Below are 23,394 nucleotides of genomic sequence, written 5' to 3'. Positions count from 1 at the left end.
TGAGGCTGCATTTGATGGGCACAGTGAGGCTGCATTTGATGGGACACGGTGAGGCTGCATTTGATGGGGCACGGTGAGGCTGCATTTGATGGGGCACGGTGAGGCTGCATTTGATGGGGCACGGTGAGGCTGCATTTGATGGGGCACGGTGAGGCTGCATTTGATGGGGCACGGTGAGGCTGCATTTGATGGGGCACGGTGAGGCTGCATTTGATGGGGCACGGTGAGGCTGCATTTGATGGGGCACGGTGAGGCTGCATTTGATGGGGCACAGTGAGGCTGCATTTGATGGGCACAGTGAGGCTGCATTTAATGGGTTTTTTTTTCAGTATTTTTTAGTTTGCACCCCCCCCCCAAAACATTTTGAGCAGCAGCCACCACTGACAGAGAGAGACATCGCTCCAAATTGTCCACACACAGAGAGACCACTACTCAAGAAAATTGCTTGATTCCTTTATCAACATAGTAAAGCCTTGTACACACCTTTGCTCAATCCGGCGAGTTGAACAAAAAAACTGACAGCTCTGGTTGGAGCTGCTGAGCATGAGCAAAAGTGACCTGAACATTGATCACTTTTAAGAGTGGCAGTGCCTGCTGCAAGTGTGTACAAGCCTTTGGGCACACAATGGTGTTCTGCGGTTTGGCCGCAGTGCTTATGTACAGTTTTCCTTAGCTGCAGTCCCATAGTCTTCTTTTAAGTTGTGCGTTTTTGCTGCAGTTTTTTTTATAGTGCACCAAAGATGCAGCATGCAGCCATTTTTGTGCACTTTCAGAAAATGCAGCAAAAATGTGCAAACTAATAGAAGTCTATGGGACATGCAGGAAGACAGTGAGATCACCAACACTGCAGCAGACCAGTGTGAGCCCACATCATAGAACATAGGAGCAGGTACTGCACAGGCTGCTGAAAGAAACCTCCTTATCTGCAGAGAGAGGGGGGAGAGGAATTTGGGAGAGAAAGGAGAGAGGCCCGTCACAGCTCACTCACTTGAAAGGAAGGACCCAGCAGGCAGAAGGCTTATGCCGCATACACACGATCAGACTTTACGGCATACTTGGTCCCGCGAACCTGAGTCCGTCGGACAATTCGATCGTGTGTGGGCTCCAGCGGACTTTTTTTTCTCAAAAGTTTGACAGACTTAGATTTGAAACATGTTTCAAATCTGTCCGACGGACTCGAGTCTGATCAAAAAGTCCGCTCATCTGTATGCTAGTCCGACGGACAAAAACCAACGCTAGGGCAGCTATTGGCTACTGGCTATGAACTTCCTTGTTTTAGTCCAGTCGTACGTCGTCACGTACGAATCCATCAGACTTTGGTTGATCGTGTGTAGGCAAGTCCATTCATTCAGAAAGTCCGTCGTAAAGTCCGTCAAAGTCCATTGAAAAGTCCGCTCGTGTGTATGTGGCATTAGACTCAGTTATCAGCTTCCAGAGCGTCCCATACAGATCACCAACGGATCACAGTTTGAATGTTCCCGCCCACACGTTCTATTCACAGAAGCAGCACACAGGTTGCCCGGAGTGTGGAAGGGCACAGTGAGAGAGGGGGCTGGAGGAGGCAGAGCGGATCCACCCTCTTCCATTCGGCTGTGCTCAGTCTGAATGGACACAGACTGTCAGCTCAGAAGCCGGGAACAGCACTGTGACAGGACAGATGTCCGCTCACAGCACAAACGTTCCTGCAGCTTCTGGGCTGTTATCCAGCCCTGCCAGCCTCCCTCTGGAGTCACCCGAGCAGTAACACTCAGCCAATTGTACATGCTCAGTTTCCAGCTGGCAACACATCGGCCTTTTTACTGAGAATCAGAGCGGCCTGGGGGGAAATTGCATCGCTGCCCTCCTGGCCCAGCCCGCCCCTGGTGTCCCCTGTGTTTGCACAGTGAGTCTGAGGAGTGCTCTCCTTCCTCGGCAGGCCACGTGTGTGCTCCGGCGCCATCTTGGTACACCAGTCCATTCGTGGTGGGGTAATAATCTGTCAGTTTCTGCGGGGCTAGGTGCTGTGAGCCCCGTTTGCGGATATCACCTAGTGTGCATCTTCCAGGGAAGCCATAGGTAGTCGCTGGGTATCGTAGCTTGTCGGTGACTTGGAGCAGGAGCTCAGCTAGAAGGCAGCCATCTTCCTCGCTGGCCAGACACGCCCCTGGCAGATTTTTTTTTTTAAGGGAAGTATCTGCCCTCCTAAATTAGCCCTGCCCCTGAAATGCATTGCCCGTACATGCAAATTTTGTTTGAACTATTTAAATGGAAAAAATATTTTTGGACTCTAGCTTTCTGGTGTGATGCATTCTCTGTGCCTTGTCAATTCCAGGAAACTTCATCCCCATCGGACAGAGAGTTGAATGGAGAGACAATTACAAGGCTATGATGGAGGCCATCGAAGATTCTGAATTGGAACAAAATTTCTCAGACTTTATTGTCCCCATCTTTGTGTACAGGTAAGTGATTCTTGTATTAGATGAGGCATCCTTGGAGCAGATTGGTTTCCAGGAATTAGATGGTGGGCTGATCTAATGGTAAGTTTGCTGGTGATACGTTCAGAACTGAAGGTGAGCATGTTTGTTTGTTTTTTTTTTTTTTTTTTTGGTATTTACAAGAAAATATTATGGTTTGGGGTCAACATTATTTTCTTTAATTACTGTTAAGTAGGGATGAGCTTCGAGTTCGAGTCGAACTCATGTTCGACTCGAACATTGGCTGTTCACCAGTTCGCCGAACAGCGAACGATTTGGGGTGTTCGCGGCAAATTCGAATGCCGCGGAACACCCTTTAAAAGTCTATGGGAGAAATCAAAAGTGCTAATTTTAAAGGCTTATATGCATGGTATTGTCATAAAAAGTGTTTGGGGATCCGGGTCCTGCCCCAGGGGACATGGATCAATGCAAAAAAAAGTTTTAAAAACGGCCGTTTTTTCGGGAGCAGTGATTTTAATAATGCTTAAAGTGAAACTATAAAAGTGTAATATCCCTTTAAATTTCGTACCTGGGGAGTGTCTATAGTATGCCTGTAAAGGGGTGCATGTTTCCTGTGTTTAGAACAGTCTGACAGCAAAATGGCATTTCAAAGGAAAAAAAGTCATTTAAAACTACTTGCGGCTATTAATGAATTGCCGGTCCGACAATACACATAAAAGTTAATTGATAAAAACAGCATGGGATTTCCCCACAGGGGAACCCCGAACCAAAATTTTAAAAAAATGATGTGGGGGGTCCCCCTAAATTCCAAACCAGGCCCTTCAGGTCTGATATGGATATTAAGGGGAACCCCGGCCAAATTTTTTTTTAAAAGTTGTGTGGGGTCCCCCCTAAAATCTATACCAGACCCTTCAGGTCTGGTATGGATTTTAATGGGAACCCTGTGCCAAAATTAAAAAAAAAATGGCTTGGGGTCCCCCCAAAAATCCATACCAGACCCTTATCCGAGCACACAACCTGGCAGGCCGCAGGAAAAGAGGGGAGGACGAGAGAGCGCCCCCCCCTCCTGAACCGTACCAGGCCACATGCCCTCAACATTGGGAGGGTGCTTTGGGGTAGCCCCCCAAAACACCTTGTCCCCATGTTGATGGGGACAAGGGCCTCATTCCCACAACCCTTGCCCGGTGGTTGTGGGGGTCTGTGGGCGGGGGGGCTTATCGGAATCTGGAAGCCCCCTTTAACAAGGGGACCCCCAGATCTGGCCCTCCCCCCTGTGTGAATTGGTAAGGGGGTACAAAAGTACCCCTACCATTTCACAAAAACACTGTCAAAAATGTTAAAAATGACAAGAGACAGTTTTTGACAATTCCTTTATTTAAATGCTTCTTCTTTCTCCTATCTTCTATCTTCCTTCAGTTTCTTCCTCCATCTTCTTCTTCTGGTTCTTCCTCTGGTGTTCTCGTCCGGCATCTCCTCGGCGGCGTCTTCTTATCTTCTTCTCCTCAGGCCGCTCCGCATCCATGATGGCATGGAGGGAGGCTCCCGCTGTGTGACGCTTCTCTCTTCATATTTTTCTTCATCTTTTCCTCTTCATCTTCTTGTCTTCATATTCTTTTAGGGCCGCTCCGCATCCATGATGGCATGGAGGGAGGCTCCCACTGTGTGACGCTTCTCCTCTTCTGACGGTTCTTAAATAACGGGGGGCGGGGCCACCCGATGACCCCGCCCCCTCTGACGCACAGGGACTTGACGGGTACTTCCCTGTGGCATTCCCCGTGATGTCAGAAGGGGGCAGGGTTACGTAACGGGGGACCCCGCCCCCTCTGACGTCACGGGGAATGCCACAGGGAAGTCCCCGTCAAGTCCCCGTGTGGCAGAGGGGGGCAGGGTCACTGGGTGGCCCCACCCCCCCTGTTATTTAAGAACCGTCAGAGGACCCTGAAGGGTCTGGTATGAATTTTGATGGGGATCCCTACGTCTTTTTTTTTTTTTTTTTTTTTAATTTTTGGTGCGGGGTTCCCCTTAATATCCATACCAGACCCTATGGAATTTAGGGGGACCCCCACGTCTTCTTTTTTTTTTTTTTTTTTTTTTTTTTCCATTTTGGCTCAGGGTTCCCCTGTGGGGAATTCCCATGCCGTTTTTATCAATGAACTTTTATGTGTATTGTTGGACCAGCAATTCATTAATAACCGCAAGTAGTTTTAAATGACTTTTTTTCCTTTGAAATGTCATTTTGCTGTCAGACTGTTCTGAACACGGGAAACATGCGCCCCTTTACAGGCATACTATAGACACCCTCCAGGTACGAAATTTAAAGGGATATTACACTTTTATTGTTTCACTTTAAGCATTATTAAAATCACTGCTCCCGAAAAAAACGTCCGTTTTTAAAACTTGTTTTTGCATTGATCCATGTCCCCTGGGGCAGGACCCGGGTCCCCAAACACTTTTTATGACAATAACTTGCATATAAGCCTTTTAAAATTAGCACTTTTGATTATTCATGTTCGAGTCCCATAGACTTTAACGGTGTTCGCGTGTTAAAATTAATTTTTTGCCTGTTCGCAAGTTCTGGTGCGAACCGAACAGGGGAGTGTTCGGCTCATCCCTACTGTTAAGCATGTATATTTCTGTTTTTCTGGTGATCCCCTTAACAAGAGTACTTCCTGACATAGTGTAAGAGATACCGAGTGCAGATATCCAGCATCAGCAGGGATGACCAGTTCAGTGTAGCTTTACTTAGGAAACTGGAAATCAGACTGAGTATGGTTAGAATGAATTTTATTAACCACTTAAGGACCACCCTATAGCAGATATATTGCTACAGGGTGGCCCTCCTGCGCAGAATCAAGTATATATAGTTACAAAGTTAGTCAGGTTGAAAAAAGTCCATCTAGTTCAACCAAAAAAAAAAATAAAAAATACAATCCCATATACACATTCCTTCATCCACAGTTGATCCAGAGGAAGGCGAAAAACCCCAGCAAAGCATGCTCCACTATGGGAATGTTTGACCATTCTTCCATTATGAGGTCAGGCACCGATGTTGGACAAGAAGTCTCCACTCTAATTCATCCCAAAGGTGTTCTATCGGGTTGAGATTGGGACTCTGTGCAGGCCAGTCAAGTTCCTCCACCCCAAACTCACTCATCCATGTCTTTATGGACCTTGCTTTGTGCACCGGTGGGCAGTCATATTGGAACAGGAAGGGGCCAACCCCAAACTTTTCCCACAAAGTTGGGATCATGAAATGGTCCAAAATGTCTTGGTATGCTAAAAATTTAAGAGTTCCCTTCACTGGAAATAAGGGGCCAAGCCCAACCCCTGAAAACAACCCCACACCATAATCCCCCCTCAAAAAAATGATTTGGACCAGTGCAGAAAGCAAGGTCCATAAAGACATGGATGAGCAAGTTTGGGGTGGAGGAACTTGACTGGCCTGCACAGAGTCCTGACCTCAACCCGATAGAACACCTTTTGGGATGAATTAGAGCGGAGACTGCAAGCCAGGTCTTCTCATCCAACATCAGTGCCTGACCTCACAAAAGTACTTGTGGAAGAATGGTCAAACATTCCCATAGACACACTCCTAAACCTTGTGGACGGCCTTCCCAGAAGAGTTGAAGCTGTTATAGCTGCAAAGGGTGGGCCAACTCAATATTGAACCCTACAGACTAAGACTGGGATGTCATTAAAATCCCTGTGCTTGTAAAGGCAGGTGTTCCAATACTTTTGGTAATATAGTGTACCGTCCCAGCAACCAGCATCAGGTTGAGCCTAATTACTGGGATCTGCTGGCTGCTGGGAGACACCTGCTGGTGAACACCAGAACTACGCCCTGTCGCTCTGGGGACCACAGTGCCACCAGCAGGTGATCCAGGTCCTGACACATACCGTGACAGGGTGATAGGGCATTCATTAAAAACAAAACAAAAGGCTGGCCACGGAGCGAGATGGCTGCTTGAAATCTCCTCTCCGCTCAGCCGAGGGACAATCAGCGACATTAGCATCTGACCAGCGCATATCCCCCCTCTCTGACACTCCAGAGAGGAGAGGAATCAGTGGGCACCTGATCGGCATGTAAAGGAGGAGAGCTGCCAGCCCGCGCCGTCTCGCAGACTATTTCGGGAGATCCGACATGCTGACTGACAAAGATGGCGCCGGCACGCCACTCTGTCCCTCACCGCTGGACGACGGGAGCTCACAGGAACACCCTCCCAACATGGAGGAGATGGACAGCTCGGCTCCACACACAGAATCCTCTCAGCCCTCACCCTAGCCACACTACCTGCCTCTGACCAGCCAGCATCTGAACACACACTCAAACTCATGTTGAATGAATTACGGTCCTCAATCTCCATGTTACATTCCAGAATAGATCAAGTAGAGGACCGCACTGATGACATTGAAAAAACGCTCACTGAGCACACTGCGGCATACAACGAAATGGCGGAAGCCCATGATCAGTACACTGAGGAGATTAACTATTTACGTGCCAAAGTCGCCAATTTAGAGGATCGTTCGAGGAGGAACAACATTAAATTTAGGGGTGTACCGGAATCCGTTAAGCCTCCCGAACTGATCCCCTACATCCAGCAATTATTCCTCACACTTATCCCCCAATTACGTCAGACTGACATGGTTATTGACCGGGCGCACCACATTGTCAAACCTAGCCACCTCCCTGCCTCAGTACCTAGAGACATTCTAGCGCGCATCCATTTCTTTCAAGTGAAAGATAAGATCATGGCGGCTGCCAGGTCCACCTCTCTGCTACCTGACCCCTACTCTACTGTGTCCTTGTACACGGACATCTCTGCTGCTACCGCTCAAAAGAGAAGAGAATTCTCCCAGACCACAACTACTCTTAGGAAGCACAACATCCCGTACAAATAGGGCTTCCCTACTAAACTAGCGGTCACATACCAAAACACCAATATCCTGACTCCCAAGGACGGAATCAAATGTATGCTCAACTGTAGGGTGACCAGACATCCCCGGTTTCTGGGGACAGTCCCCGGATTGAGGACACTGTCCCCGGACCAAGTCTGTCCCCAGTTTTGTCCCCGGATTTAATTTGAACAGGGGCTGGGGCAATTTCAAAGACAGCCCATGCCAAATAAAAAGAAAAAATCTGAATTGTACCCCACCCCCTCCTCTGCCGCTCCTATTAGCTTATGGGGGTTTATTTTTTCCATTATCTGTGCCCCTTTCTGATGATCATGTGCTGGTCGGAGCGGAGGACTATTTCTTCAGTTTCAGGCGCATGCCCATTCAGCTCCACTCGCATGTTCTTCTGCCTTGGCTCAAGTCACCTGCCTGCTTATCTCCTTGCCTTCCCTAGTGGAGTGATCTTCCTCTGCTCCCCACCCAGTAGTAGCCGGGGCCTGAAGAATAAAGCCCCATACACACTCAGATTTTCTGCTGATTTTTGTCTTCAGATTTACCAAAACCATGTAGTGCAAGGGCCTGCCTGACTGCATACAAATTTAAACTCCTAAGGTTCAACCTCATATTATATGGTTTTAGTAAATCTGAAGGAAAAAATCAGCAGAAAATCTGATAGTGTGTATGGGGCTTTAGACTTGACAGGCTGTGAGGCGGGCGGCGGCGGCGGCGGAGCAAAGCAAAGAGTCGTCGATTGCTGCCATTACTAGTAGAAAAAAAAATATGTCCCCAGATTTCATTTTAAAAATCTGGTCACCTTACTCAACTGGGGCCTAATCTCCTCACCTCCACCAGAACCCCTACTCCACAGGCCCTCAACCTTCACACAGGATTCCAGGCGTTATGCTCCTAACACCACTAGCAAGTAAGGACTGCCTTCATCTCCTCTAGCCCCGATCACCGGATGTACATTGGAAACCTTTAATATGCCAATTCTGCAATCGCTCACTTCAACGATGTCCCAAATGAGCGCACCACCTGTTACGCTCTTCACTCATCCCCCAGTGGAAAAAAAGTGCTACGCACTTTGAAACTCTTCTGTTGTCTCCTGTTTATATCCTTTACGTTTGCATTTCTAACTTTGTTTTTCATAGCTTGTGCTTATTACAACACTGTTCACTTGGTTGCCTTAAATCATTGGCTAAATTTTGATTCTTATATAACACCATCACTGGTCTACCCCCACCTATACGCACTACTGTGCAATACTTCACAGCAGTAATCCTATACCCCCTCCTCCTATTCATTTTCCAAAATGTCATTCACCATCACCTCCATCAATGGCAAAGGCTTAAACTCCCCTTACAAAAGGAATCTACTATGGAAAGATGGAAAGAAGCTTTAACCCTCACCTCCGACATACTGTGTGTACAGGAAACTCACTTTTCCTCCAGCAAACCCCCCTACTGCTCCCATAAACAGTATCCACACTATTACTTTGCCAACGCCGCTAACAAAAAAAAAAAAGCAGGAGTTATGATTGCTATACGCTCCATGGTCTCACTCCAGCTGCTCCACACTGAGATAGATCCTGAAGGTAGATTCATAATTTTAAACGCCACTATTAATAATCGTAACATCACCATTGCTAACATTTACTCCCCAAACACCAAACAACACCGCTACTACAAGACCATTCTAAAGAAGCTGGAACTTTTCAGACAGGACCCCTTAGTTGATAAACCAAAGCAGTGCAGCGCTAAACCCAAAAGTACAAATATAGTCCCTTAAAGTAGAATCAATTGTAGATAGGAAAAAGGTTCTCCTCTGTAGCGATATAGGTGCTCAAGATATTCCATGCAGTGCTACATATCCGTGATACCACCACCGGCCAAACAAACCGCTCACCTCAGCATATGGACCCCTGAACTAACAGATGGGTCGAAACAGCATTTACCACGCTTAGTGGAAGGGGATGAAGACTTGTCTGGGAAGATGGTCCCACGGTAATGGAGATGGCACTCAAAATTGCAGGTCATATCACATGTAATAGAAATGAAAGTACATAGTGCACACTGCGTGGCTAAAACAGATATCATTTATTAAAATTAGGTACTCACAAGCACAGCACTATGCCCTAGTGCTGGGATACAGATAAAATGTCATCAAAGGATAACGTGGGTTAGATGGTGGCTGCAGTGATGTCCAGAAACTCCCGCACGCGTATCGTCCTCCTCGGGACTTCGTCAGCGGTAATGGAGATAAAAGACATCACATATATATATATATATATATATATATATATATATATATATATATATATATATAGTATATGTGTGTGTGTGTATATATATATATATATATATATATATATATATATATATATATAATCTCTATATCTCTAGCCCAAATTGTCTACTTCCTGTAAGGTAAAACACCCCCCCCCCCCCCGGGAAACCGTCCAATCGGCTCCGGCTATCCTGGGGTCAAAGGGATTGCTTCCTACCAAACCTACTAAGTCACTATGGTAACTCAGGCTTATGTGTCATGATGCCCGGTCATGTGACGTTAAGAAGCAGGAAACACCTATTAACAAAAGGATTGAATTCCAAAGGCCGTCTTGACGTCGGGATGGCCGGTCATGTGACCCTATGTTCTTTATTACCAGCTAAAAGCTGGAACACACTCAAAGTCAGAGCTCCACCCCCAGTATTCCAAGCCTCCCCCCTCAGGCCGTCACTCCGGAGGCAGAACACTCCTATAAGTATGTATTAGGACGGCCGCCGTGACGTCACTGACGCCAGGACGGCCGGTCATGTGATCCCACTCACGTGTTAGTTAATAGAGGCTGGAACGTAAACAAGCACTCTGGAGGCAGGACACTCCCATTAATGTCACCGACGTCAGGAGGGCCGGTCATGTGATCCTACTATCATATTAATCGAAGCTGGAACGCAAACAAGTACAGAGCACCGCCCCCAGTAGCCAGACCTCCTCCCCAGGCTGTCACTATGGCGATCAGCAAAATAGGGCTGCAGCCTTTGTTCAGCTTGCTTATTATCAATTGAATGTGACACCCCAATATCACCACTCATATATCCAATGCTGGGCCCATGAATGGAACAGAATTCCTGTTCACATTATATGCCCTTAGCTAGAGAAAAGAATGGGAAGGGGATTTAAAAAGAATAATAGTAAAAATGATTAGTACTTAAATCAGCACATGGAAAAAATCCCCATATGATATATGAACGACATCACTGCAGCCACCCCAACATACCCACCTTAAACATCTAATTCACAATCCAAATGGATAAACATATTACAGATATGCGCATCTGGTATATATCGATTCACAGTCTTATACACAGAACACCCACATAACAAATATGAGTATCAATACTATAGTAGAAATGCACAACTAACATTCTATAAAGATACGCCATACAAATATTGCTCTCTATCACTATGTGCTAGGTACAGCAATCCGAAAAATACCCCATACATGTTATTTATCAGAGATGAAACAATTCAAGTCGAATTCGACATTGAGTCCCATGGGTACCCCCACTTGGGTCTCATACACCCAAAATGACTCGCGGCGGCTCAATTGTCGAATAAAGTTCCCCCCCCCTCCAATGAGGGGTCACTTTTTCAACCCCCCAAAATTTTAATTTAGCAGGGCTTCGAGCATGGAATAATCGAAAATGCTTGGAAACATTATGAGTTACCAAACCTTTTTTAATGTTATTCACATGTTCTCCTATTCTAATATGCAGAGGTCTAGATGTTCTGCCTATGTACTGGAGGCCACATTCGCACTCCATCATGTACACTACCCCTGTGGTAGAACATGTGATAAAGTCTTTTATTTTATGATTTCTTGGTTGCTGTGGCGATAAACTCCTTACGTTTTTTAATATTAGTTTTGGCCTATGTGGGTGTTCTGTGTATAAGACTGTGAATCGATATATACCAGATGCGCATATTTGTAATATGTTTATCCATTTGGATTGTGAATTAGATGTTTAAGGTGGGTATGTTGGGGTGGCTGCAGTGATGTCGTTCATATATCATATGGGGATTTTTTCCATGTGCTGATTTAAGTACTAATCATTTTTACTATTATTCTTTTTAAATCCCCTTCCCATTCTTTTCTCTAGCTAAGGGCATGTAATGTGAACAGGAATTCTGTTCCATTCATGGGCCCAGCATTGGATATATGAGTGGTGATATTGGGGTGTCACATTCAATTGATAATAAGCAAGCTGAACAAAGGCTGCAGCCCTATTTTGCTGATCGCCATAGTGACAGCCTGGGGAGGAGGTCTGGCTACTGGGGGCGGTGCTCTGTACTTGTTTGCGTTCCAGCTTCGATTAATATGATAGTAGGATCACATGACCGGCCGTCCTGACGTCGGTGACATTAATGGGAGTGTCCTGCCTCCAGAGTGCTTGTTTACGTTCCAGCCTCTATTAACTAACACGTGAGTGGGATCACATGACCGGCCGTCCTGGCGTCAGTGACGTCATGGCAGCCGTCCTAATACATACTTTATAGGAGTGTTCTGCCTCTGGAGTGATGGCCTGAGGGGGGAGGCTTGGAATACTGGGGGTGGAGCTCTGACTTTGAGTGTGTTCCAGCTTTTAGCTGGTAATAAAGAACAGAGGGTCACATGACCGGCCATCCTGACATCAATGACGTCACGACGGCCTTTGGAATTCAATCCTTTTGTTAATAGGTGTTTCCTGCTTCTTAATGTCACATGACCGGGCATCATGACACATAAGCCTGAGTTACCATAGTGACTTAGTAGGTTTGGTAGGAAGCAATCCCTTTGACCCCAGGATAGCCGGAGCCGATTGGACGGTTCCCCGGGGGGGGGGGGTGTTTTACCTCACAGGAAGTAGACAATTTGGGCTCTATATATAGATAGATAGATGTGATGTCTTTTATCTCCATTACCGCTGACGAAGTCCCGAGGAGGACGATACGCGTGCGGGAGATTCTGGACATCACTGCAGCCACCATCTAACCCACGTTATCCTTTGATGACATTTTATCTGTATCCCAGCACTAGGGCATAGTGCTGTGCTTGTGAGTACCTAATTTTAATAAATGATATCTGTTTTAGCCACGCAGTGTGCACTATGTACTTTCATTTCTATTACATGTGATATGACCTGCAATTTTGAGTGCCATCTCCATTACCGTGGGACCATCTTCCCAGACAAGTCTTCATCCCCTTCCACTAAGCGTGGTAAATGCTGTTTCGACCCATCTGTTAGTTCAGGGGTCCATATGCTGAGGTGAGCGGTTTGTTTGGCCGGTGGTGGTATCACGGATATGTAGCACTGCATGGAATATCTTGAGCACCTATATCGCTACAGAGGAGAACCTTTTTCCTATCTACAATTGATTCTACTTTAAGGGACTATATTTGGACTTTTGGGTTTAGCGCTGCACTGCTTTGCTTTATCATACGTTCTCTGAGGTTTTATATGTTTACCTTCAGTGCACAGCAGCTTGTTGTATTTTGTGTTGTATTTTTGCGCTGACTGTATTTCTTTAACATTGATCCATACAAACATACCACTGTCTAGCAGCATTAATCATGGAAATCTTTCATTATTTAGAAAAAAGAGAGATTAAATTAGGGGAAATTTTTTCTAAAAACAGAACACTCAAGAGGCTAACGAGTTAGCCCTGGGCTTTAGAAAGCTCGGACATCTGTTCGAGAAGAAAGTTAAAACATGGTGGGACATAGTCTCTTTCGAACAATATTTAGCCGAGAAACTGATTCCTAGGCGTCTTAGATGGGAAGTGCCTCCCAATGATGGCCTTATGGATGATGACTCATTAAAAGAATGGGGAGATTTCTTTACCAGCAAAGGCCTTGAATTGGTTGGATTCCTGTTTATCACGCAAACGGCGCAAAATGACGCAGCTAGAAATTCAGATTATGGAGCTTAAGAGCACCATGGAGTCACATAAAGAATCAGAAGAATTTCTTAGGCTGTCTGCTGAATTGAAGAATAGGCTCCAGAAATGGGATTATGAAACACAAAATAAAAAGAAGAAAAAATTTATAAGAGATCTGGAGGACTTTGGGAGAGGGAATGTGTATAAATGGCAGTTGAAATCCGGGGACGGTAGTAATATTCCATTACATCCAGGTCCCCAGGTTATGGATTACCCCAACACACCCTTACCTACTCCAATAGAGGAACCAGGTTTTCCTTATGAGTGTACAGAGTATGCTGATGTGGGAACACCCCGTGATACTAACCAATATAGGGTTGTCTCTAACAAGAGAGGCAAAAACAAAAAAGGTCGGGCCCGTAAGGATGTTTTTTATGATTCACCATCTAGAGAATATCCTTGGAACCCTCCTTATAATAATGAGGAAGCACACAAAGGTCCCAATCATTTTTCAGGAGGCCATTATCCAGGTGGAAATTTTAGCGGTACTGGCCAATATGGGAGGATGGAACCTGGATGATATCAGAATGATTATCCGAGCACATCTAGATCCACCAACCCATATCCCAATAGAGGGAGGTTTCCCCTCCCCGGTGGGAATCCCATATCTATGCAAAATCAGTTTGCCCCTCTACAGTATCTTGGACCGCGGAGGGGGGGGGGATTTTCACAGGATTCCAATGGGGGCAGGGAGGGGGGCTCCATCGGTCCTCCCAATCCAGGAAGAGGGTTGAATGTGGCGCCTTCTCCTGCCACCCATGACAGAAAAAGAAAAATAGCAGAGGAAGGAGAGGTGACAGGAGAATTCAAAGGAGTAAAACCCCATTAGGAGCAGGAATATATAACCTTAGCGGTTCGCCTCTTAATGAAGATGAGATTAGGGTTTTAGACAGAGGTCTAAAATTTGCACCTACCCGAAATCTAAATAAATTTCAGACTTATATTAGTCTAAAAAAATTCATCATAAATTTAAATGTAAAGAGGTATCATCTTTCTAATACCTCAGTTCGGATTGATTCTAATACCTTAAAACCATCAGGTAAACATTCCACCCTCCGTAATAAATCAGTCTTTAACCCTCCCAACCTGGATACTAAGCATACTGACGTGTTTAAAAACATGATTGCTAAGGATCTTGAATTACCTAAGATCCGGAAAGTGAATGATCCAGTATATATCAAAAAGGGTATTCAATCATTGATGGAACGGAAGGATTTGGTGTTACGTCCGGCAGACAAAGGAGGGGGTCTGGTGATATTAAGCAAAGTATATTATAATAATGAAATGGAGAACTTATTAAGCGATTATAACACATATGTTAAGCTTACGAAAGATCCCATGCTTGAGTTCAAGGAGGAATTACATTCATTGATAGAAAGAGGGAAGCATATTGGAGTGCTGAATGCTAAAGAAGCATCTTACTTAGATCCATCTGCATGCCGCACCCCAATAATATACTTTTTGCCAAAAATACACAAGAGTAGTACTAACCCACCTGGCCGACCAATAGTCAATGGCATCGACTCAGTCTCATCAAGACTGGGTCAATACATTGACTTCTTTCTCCAACCCATGGTTTCCAAAACCCGTTCCTTTTTGAAGGATACTAAACACATAATTCAGATTATCGAAGCCTTACCTGATTTATCATCTTGTTTTTTGATAACAGCGGATGTCCGCTCACTGTACACAATCATTAGTCATGAGGATGCCTTGAAGTCGGTGCAGTGGGCTTTCAGAACATCCGATCTCACAAGGAGGCATAAGAGTTATATTCTTGATTGTTTAAATTTTTGTTTATCAAAAAATTACTTCTGGTACAACAGACAATTTTACCTCCAAACGAGAGGCGTGGCTATGGGGGCTCGGTTCGCTCCCAGTGTTGCCAATTTATTTATGGCACACTGGGAGGAAGATGCGATTTATAAAAACACGCCCCCAGAACTTGTCTGTTACCAGAGATACATCGATGACATCATTATGATTTGGACGGGAGACAGGAGCAGGCTGGATCTGTTTATGCAGAAACTGGATAGGAACACCAGGAACATAGTCCTGTCTTGGAACCTTAGTACCGAACGGATTGTATTCCTAGATTTAGACATCTCTAGGGAGGGGAATCAGTTTAGGCTGATGAATTATTTCAAGCCGACTGATCGTAATGCGTTCATCCCCTTGGGAAGCTGCCACCACCTCCAGTGGTTGTGCAATATTCCGAAGGGACAATTTGTGCGCATTAGGCGCAACTGCACACAGGAGAGTGATTACATCTCACAATCACAGGTACTTGCATCCCGCTTCATTCAAAAGGGGTATGACAGGTCCAGTATCGACAAGGATATAGAATTCGTTCGGGCGCTTGACAGAAACACGTTAGTGTCCAATTGCCCTAAAGTCTGACAGGATACACCAGGGAACATTAAAATGATCCTTGACTTCAATGTCCAGTACAAACAATTTGAAAGGGTCGTTCGCAAACATTGGCCTATTCTCAGACGGGACAGAGTGCTTGGTCCTGTCCTTCCTCAGTTTCCTCAGTTTGTATACAGAAAGGCCCCTTCTTTGCGTGACAAGTTGGCCCCTGGGGTGATTGATCCACCTGTTCCGTTTTGAGAATAGGATTTTCAATGTACTGACAGGATTTTATGCCTGTGGTCAGTGTCCACCATGCAAACAGGCCAAAACTAATATTAAAAAACGTAAGGAGTTTATCGCCACAGCAACCAAGAAATCATATAAAATAAAAGACTTTATCACATGTTCTACCACAGGGGTAGTGTACATTAGGGATGAGCTTCGAGTTCGAGTCGAACTCATGTTCGACTCGAACATTGGCTGTTCGCAAGTTCGCCGAACAGCGAACAATTTGGGGTGATCGCGGCAAATTCGAATGCCGCGGAACACCCTTTAAAAGTCTATGGGAGAAATCAAAAGTGCTAATTTTAAAGGCTTATATGCAAGTTATTGTCATAAAAAGTGTTTGGGGACCTGGGTCCTGCCCCAGGGGACATGGATCAATGGAAAAAAAAGTTTTAAAAACGGCCGTTTTTTCAGGAGCAGTGATTTTAATAATGCTTAAAGTCAAACAATAAAAGTGTAATATCCCTTTAAATTTCGTACCTGGGGGGTGTCTATAGTATGCCTGTAATGGGGCGCATGTTTCCCTTGTTTAGAACAGTCTGACAGCAAAATGACATTTCGAAGGAAAAAAACTGCCCGCGGCTATTGCATTGCCGACAATACACATAGAAGTTCATTGATAAAAACGGCATGGGAATTCCCCACAGGGAAACCCCGAACCAAAATTTAAAAAAAAAAAAAATGATGTGGGAGTCCCCCTAAATTCCATACCAGGCCCTTCAGGTCTGGTATGGATATTAAGGGGAACCCCGGCCAAAATTTAAAAAAAAAAATGACGTGGGGTTCCCCCTAAATTCCATACCAGACCCTTCAGGTCTGGTATGGATTTTAAGGGGAACCCCGCGCCAAAAAAAAAAAAAAAACGGCGTGGGGTCCCCCCAAAAATCCATACCAGACCCTTATCCGAGCACGCAACCTGGCAGGCCGCAGGAAAAGAGGGGGGGATGAGAGTGCGGCCCCCCCCTCCTGAACCGTACCAGGCCACATGCCCTCAACATTGGGAGGGTGCTTTGGGGTAGCCCCCCAAAACACCTTGTCCCCATGTTGATGAGGACAAGGGCCTCATCCCCACAACCCTGGCCGGTGGTTGTGGGGGTCTGCGGGCGGGGGGCTTATCGGAATCTGGAAGCCCCCTTTAACAAGGGGACCCCCAAATCCTGGCCCCCCCCCTGTGTGAAATGGTAAGGGGGTACTTACCCCTACCATTTCACTAAAAAAGTGTCAAAATAATTAAAAATGACGAGACAGTTTTTGACAATTCCTTTATTTAAATGCTTCTTCTATCTTCCTTCATCTTCTTCTTCTTCTTCTGGTTCTTCTGGCTCTTCTGGTTCTTCCTCCGGCGTTCTCGTCCAGCATCTCCTCCGCGGCGTCTTCTATCTTCTCCTCGGGCCGCTCCGCACCCATGGCATTGGGGGGAGGCTCCCGCTCTTCTCTTCATCTTCTTCTTCATCCTCTTCTCTTCTTCCTTCTTCTCTTCTTAATTTTCTTCTGCGGGCCGCTCCGCATCCATGCATGGAGGGAGGCTCCCGCTGTGTGACGGCGTCTCCTCATCTGACGGTTCTTAAATAAAGGGGGGCGGGGCCACCCGGTGACCCCGCCCCCTCTGACGCACGGGACATGACGGGACTTCCCTGTGGCATTCCCCGTGACATCACAGGGAAGTCCCGTCAAGTCACCGTGCGTCAGAGGGGGCGGGGTCACCGGGTGGCCCCGCCCCCCCTTATTTAAGAACCGTCAGATGAGGAGACGCCGTCACACAGCGGGAGCTTCCCTCCATGCATGGATGCGGAGCGGCCCGCAGAAGAAAATTAAGAAGAGAAGAAGAGAAGAAGGAAGAAGAGAAGAGGATGAAGAAGAAGATGAAGAGAAGAGCGGGAGCCTCCCCCCAATGCCATGGGTGCGGAGCGGCCCGAGGAGAAGAAGATAGAAGACGCCGCGGAGGAGATGCTGGACGAGAATGCCGGAGGAAGAACCAGAAGAGCCAGAAGAACCAGAAGAAGAAGAAGATGAAGGAAGATAGAAGAAGCATTTAAATAAAGGAATTGTCAAAAACTGTCTCTTGTCATTTTTAACTATTTTGACACTTTTTTAGTGAAATGGTAAGGGTAAGTACCCCCTTACCATTTCACACGGGGGGGGGGGCGGGATCTGGGGGTCCCCTTGTTAAAGGGGGCTTCCAGATTCCGATAAGCCCCCCCGCCCGCAGACCCCCACAACCACCGGCCAGGGTTGTGGGGATGAGGCCCTTGTCCTCATCAACATGGGGACAAGGTGTTTTGGGGTTCTACCCCAAAGCACCCTCCCAATGTTGAGGGCATGTGGCCTGGTACAGTTCAGGAGGGGGGGGCGCACTCTCGTCCCCCCCTCTTTTCCTGCAGCCTGCCAGGTTGCGTGCTCGGATAAGGGTCTGGTATGGATTTTTGGGGGGACCCCATGCCGTTTTTTTTTTTTGGCGCGGGGTTCCCCTTAAAATCCATACCAGACCTGAAGGGTCTGGTATGGAATTTAGGGGGAACCCCACGTCATTTTTTTTTTTTTTTTCATTTTGGCCGGGGTTCCCCTTAATATCCATACCAGACCTGAAGGGCCTGGTATGGAATTTAGGGGGACTCCCACATTTTTTTTTTTTTTTTAATTTTGGTTCGGGGTTTCCCTGTGGGGAATTCCCATGCTGTTTTTATCAATGAACTTCTATGTGTATTGTCGGCAATGCAATAGCCGCGGGTAGTTTTAAATGGCTTTTTTTCCTTTGAAATGTCATTTTGCTGTCAGTTCTAAACACTGGAAACATGTGCCCCTTTACAGGCATACTATAGACACCCCCCAGGTACGAAATTTAAAGGGATATTACACTTTTATTGTTTGACTTTAAGCTTTATTAAAATCACTGCTACTGAAAAAACGGCCGTTTTTAAAACTTTTTTTTGCATTGATCCATGTCCCCTGGGGCAGGACCCAGGTCCCCAAACACTTTTTATGACAATAACTTGCATATAAGCCTTTAAAATTAGCACTTTTGATTATTCATGTTCGTGTCCCATAGACTTTAACGGTGTTCGCGTGTTCGAGCGAACTTTTTTCCTGTTCGCATGTTCTGGTGCAAACCGAACAGGGGGGTGTTCGGCTCATCCCTAGTGTACATGATGGAGTGCGAATGTGGCCTCCAGTACATAGGCAGAACATCTAGACCTCTGCATATTAGAATTGTAGAACATGTGAATAACATTAAAAAAGGTTTGGTAACTCATAATGTTTCCAAGCATTTTCGATTATTCCATGCTCGAAGCCCTGCTAAATTAAAATTTTGGGGGGTTGAAAAAGTGACCCCTCATTGGAGGGGGGGGAACTTTATTCGACAATTGAGCCGCCGCAAGTCATTTTGGGTGTATGAGACCCAAGTGGGGGTACCCATGGGACTCAATGTCGAATTCGACTTGAATTGTTTCATCTCTGATAAATAACATGTATGGGGTATTTTTCGGATTGCTGTACCTAGCACATAGTGATAGAGAGCAATATTTGTATGGCGTATCTTTATAGAATGTTAGTTGTGCATTTCTACTATAGTATTGATACTCATATTTGTTATGTGGGTGTTCTGTGTATAAGACTGTGAATCGATATATACCAGATGCGCATATCTGTAATATGTTTATCCATTTGGATTGTGAATTAGATGTTTAAGGTGGGTATGTTGGGGTGGCTGCAGTGATGTCGTTCATATATCATATGGGGATTTTTTCCATGTGCTGATTTAAGTACTAATCATTTTTACTATTATTCTTTTTAAATCCCCTTCCCATTCTTTTCTCTAGCTAAGGGCATGTAATGTGAACAGGAATTCTGTTCCATTCATGGGCCCAGCATTGGATATATGAGTGGTGATATTGGGGTGTCACATTCAATTGATAATAAGCAAGCTGAACAAAGGCTGCAGCCCTATTTTGCTGATCGCCATAGTGACAGCCTGGGGAGGAGGTCTGGCTACTGGGGGCGGTGCTCTGTACTTGTTTGCGTTCCAGCTTTGATTAATATGATAGTAGGATCACCTGACCGGTCTTCCTGACGTCGATGACTTTAATGGGAGTGTCCTGCCTCCAGAGTGCTTGTTTACGTTCCAGCCTCTATTAACCACTTCAGATCCAGGCCATTGCCAAATGACGGCAACAGCGTGGATCTGAATTGCCGGGACTACGTCTATTGACGTCGTCCCGTGCACGAGCAGCCTGCGCGCCCCCTGAAGGGCGCGCGCGGTGGGCTCGGTGATCAGCGAGTCTATGAGACTCGCCTGATCAGAGTAAGGGGTTGGTCCCGACCCCTTACCACATGATCAGCTGTCATGCAATGACAGCTGATCATGTGATGTAAACAGAGCCGGTAATCGGCTATTTTCCTCCTCGCGCTGACAGCGTGAGGAGGAAAAAGAAACAGATCACCGGCGGCCGTGATCGGGACATCAGTTCCGATCACGGCGATCAGACTGTCACAATGCAATAGTGCACCCAGTGCCCACAGTGCCACCCATCAGTGCCACCCATCAGCGCCCACATCAGTGCAACAGTGCTGCACATCAGTGCTACCTATCAGTGCCCATCAGTGTCACCTACCATTGCCCATCAGTGCCCCCCATCAGTGCCGCCCATCAGTGCCCCATCAGTCTTACCTATCAGTGCCCATCAGTCCCACCCATCCGTGCCACCCTTCAGTGCAACCCATCAGTGCCACCCATCAGCGCCCATCAGTGGCCATCAGTGCCGCCTTATCTGTCCCCATCAGTGCCGCCTTAACTGTGCCTATCAGTGCCGCCTTAACTGTGCCTATCAGTGCCGCCTTATCTGTGCCTATCAGTGCTGCCTTATCTGTGCCCATCAGTGCAGCCTATCAGTGCCCACCAGTGCCGCCTCATCAGCGCATATCAATGAAGGAGAAAAATTACCTGTTTGCAAAATTTTATAACAAACAATTAAACATGATTTTTATTTTTTTCAAAAATTTCCATCTTTTTTTGTTTGTTTAGCAAAAAATAAAAACCCCAGCTGTGATTAAAAAAAGAAAGCTCTATTTGTGGGAAAAAAATGATAAAAATTTCATTTGGGTACAGTGTTGTATGACCGCGCAATTGTCATTCAAAGTGTGACAGCGCTGAAAGCTGAAAATTGGTCTGGGCAGGAGGGGGGTTTAAGTGCCCAGTAAGCAAGTGGTTAACTAACACGTGAGTGGGATCACACGACCGGCCGTCCTGGCGTCAGTGACGTCACGGCGGCCGTCCTAATACATACTTATAGGAGTGTTCTGCCTCCGGAGTGACGGCCTGAGGGGGGAGGCTTGGAATACTGGGGGTGGAGCTCTGGCTTTGAGTGTGTTCCAGCTTTTAGCTGGTAATAAAGAACATAGGGTCACATGACCGGCCATCCCGACGTCAATTACGTCACGACGGCCTTTGGAATTCAATCCTTTTGTTAATAGGTGTTTCCTGCTTCTTAATGTCACATGATGGGGCATCATGACACATAAGCCTGAGTTACCATAGTGACTTAGTAGGTTTGGTAGGAAGCAATCCCTTTGACCCCAGGATAGCCGGAGCCGATTGGACGGTTCCCCGGGGGGGGGGGGGGGTGTTTTACCTTACAGGAAGTAGACAATTTGGTCTCTCTCTCTCTATATCTATATCTATATCTATATCTATATCTGTGATGTCTTTTATCTCCATTACCGCTGACGAAGTCCCGAGGAGGACGATACGCGTGCGGGAGTTTCTGGACATCACTGCAGCCACCATCTAACCCACGTTATCCTTTGATGACATTTTATCTGTATCCCTGCACTAGGGCATAGTGCTGTGCTTGTGAGTACCTAATTTTAATAAATGATATCTGTTTTAGCCACGCAGTGTGCACTATGTACTTTCATTTCTATTACATGTGATATGACCTGCAATTTTGAGTGCCATCTCCATTACCGTGGGACCATCTTCCCAGACAAGTCTTCATCCCCTTCCACTAAGCGTGGTAAATGCTGTTTCGACCCATCTGTTAGTTCAGGGGTCCATATGCTGAGGTGAGCGGTTTGGTTGGCCGGTGGTGGTATCACGGATATGTAGCACTGCATGGAATATCTTGAGCACCTATATCACTACAGAGGAGAACCTTTTTCCTATCTACAATTGATTCTACTTTAAGGGACTATATTTGGACTTTTGGGTTTAGCGCTGCACTGCTTTGCTTTATCATACGTTCTCTGAGGTTTTATATGTTTACCTTCAGTGCACAGCAGCTTGTTATATTTTGTGTTAGTTGTATTTTTGCGCTGACTGTATTTCTTTAACAAGGACCCATTAGTTATCTGCGGTGACTTCAACCAAATTGTTGATGCCTCACTTGACACTTCTAATCCCGCTTGTAAACGTTCTACCTCACTCTCCTCCCTACTCCACTTGGAAGATTTATACGACCCCTGGAGATGCCTCCACGGCACTGAAAGAGACTACACCTTCTTCTCACACACTCAAAACACTTACTCCCGGATAGATCTCTTTTTGACTGACAAACATACCCTACAAATGGTACAGGACTCTAAAATTGGACTCATTACGTGGTATGACCACGCACTCATATAAATGAGGCTATTTCCAGCAACTACTGACAGATAATTCACCATTTGGAGGCTCAACACCTCCATTATCAAAAACAAATCTTATCCGAGCTCCACCAGTACTTCACAACCAACACCGGATCAGTAGACAACCCCACCACACTTTGGAACGCCCACAAGCCCTGCAGAAGAGGTCTCCTAATTAAGTTGGGAGCCCATGTGAAAAAACAACACAATGCTGCCACGAACAATCTCCTAGAACAAATATGCTTGCTCGAGCAAGCCAACAAACCCCAACCTTCCCCTCTACTCAGCTCTGAACTGCACACAGCTAGACAGGCCCTCAGTGACTACTTACATGCAAACTTTGATTTCCACCTTAAACGTCTGCAACTACAATCCTACTCCCAACACAACAAACCTGGGGCATACCTAGTGTAACGAGCCCCTGCTCGCTCGGTTCCACTCTCCCGACACTCCTCTGCAGCTATAGAATCAGATTGCAGATCGCAACATCTGATGGTTCGGTCATCTGATGCTCCAGGACTAGAACTACAGCTATGTGCCGTTCTAATCCAGTTGTGTAGCTCAGAACAAACACCAGGCAGGCTGTATGTAAGTTCAACCAGGAATCTCTTTTATTGAAAGGAATACAGGCTCGTTTATACAGTAAAAGAGGAGGTGCATACCTCCTGCTCAAATTACTCTGAACATACACCTGTGACCAGAAACCTAATTAACATGAGCTAATTAACTAATCCCTTTAGAAAGCCTAGATGACTCAGACATGACCTTTAGGCCAAACTGGCCGTCCTGTAGCTCAGAAAACACAATCAACATTATCACAGAACTCTTCTTCACACAATAGCAGAGT

At 46.0% G+C, this 23,394-nt stretch overlaps 1 protein-coding gene across 1 annotated transcript in view; it reads left to right on the top strand.

The window, feature by feature from the left end:
* Positions 1 to 23,394, top strand: part of LOC141148184 (uncharacterized) — a 78,356-nt gene that overhangs the window by 8,895 nt on the left and 46,067 nt on the right. Inside the window, exon 2 of the mRNA XM_073635382.1 lies at positions 2,312 to 2,438. Coding sequence (XP_073491483.1) covers positions 2,312 to 2,438 — 127 coding nt within the window. The remainder of the gene's footprint in view (positions 1 to 2,311; positions 2,439 to 23,394) is intronic.

Source organism: Aquarana catesbeiana, linkage group LG06, assembly GCF_042186555.1.
Source record: "Aquarana catesbeiana isolate 2022-GZ linkage group LG06, ASM4218655v1, whole genome shotgun sequence".
Classification (NCBI taxonomy): domain Eukaryota; kingdom Metazoa; phylum Chordata; class Amphibia; order Anura; family Ranidae; genus Aquarana; species Aquarana catesbeiana.
The sequence above is the reverse complement of the archived record's forward strand: the minus strand, read 5'-3'. Positions and strand labels throughout refer to the sequence as shown.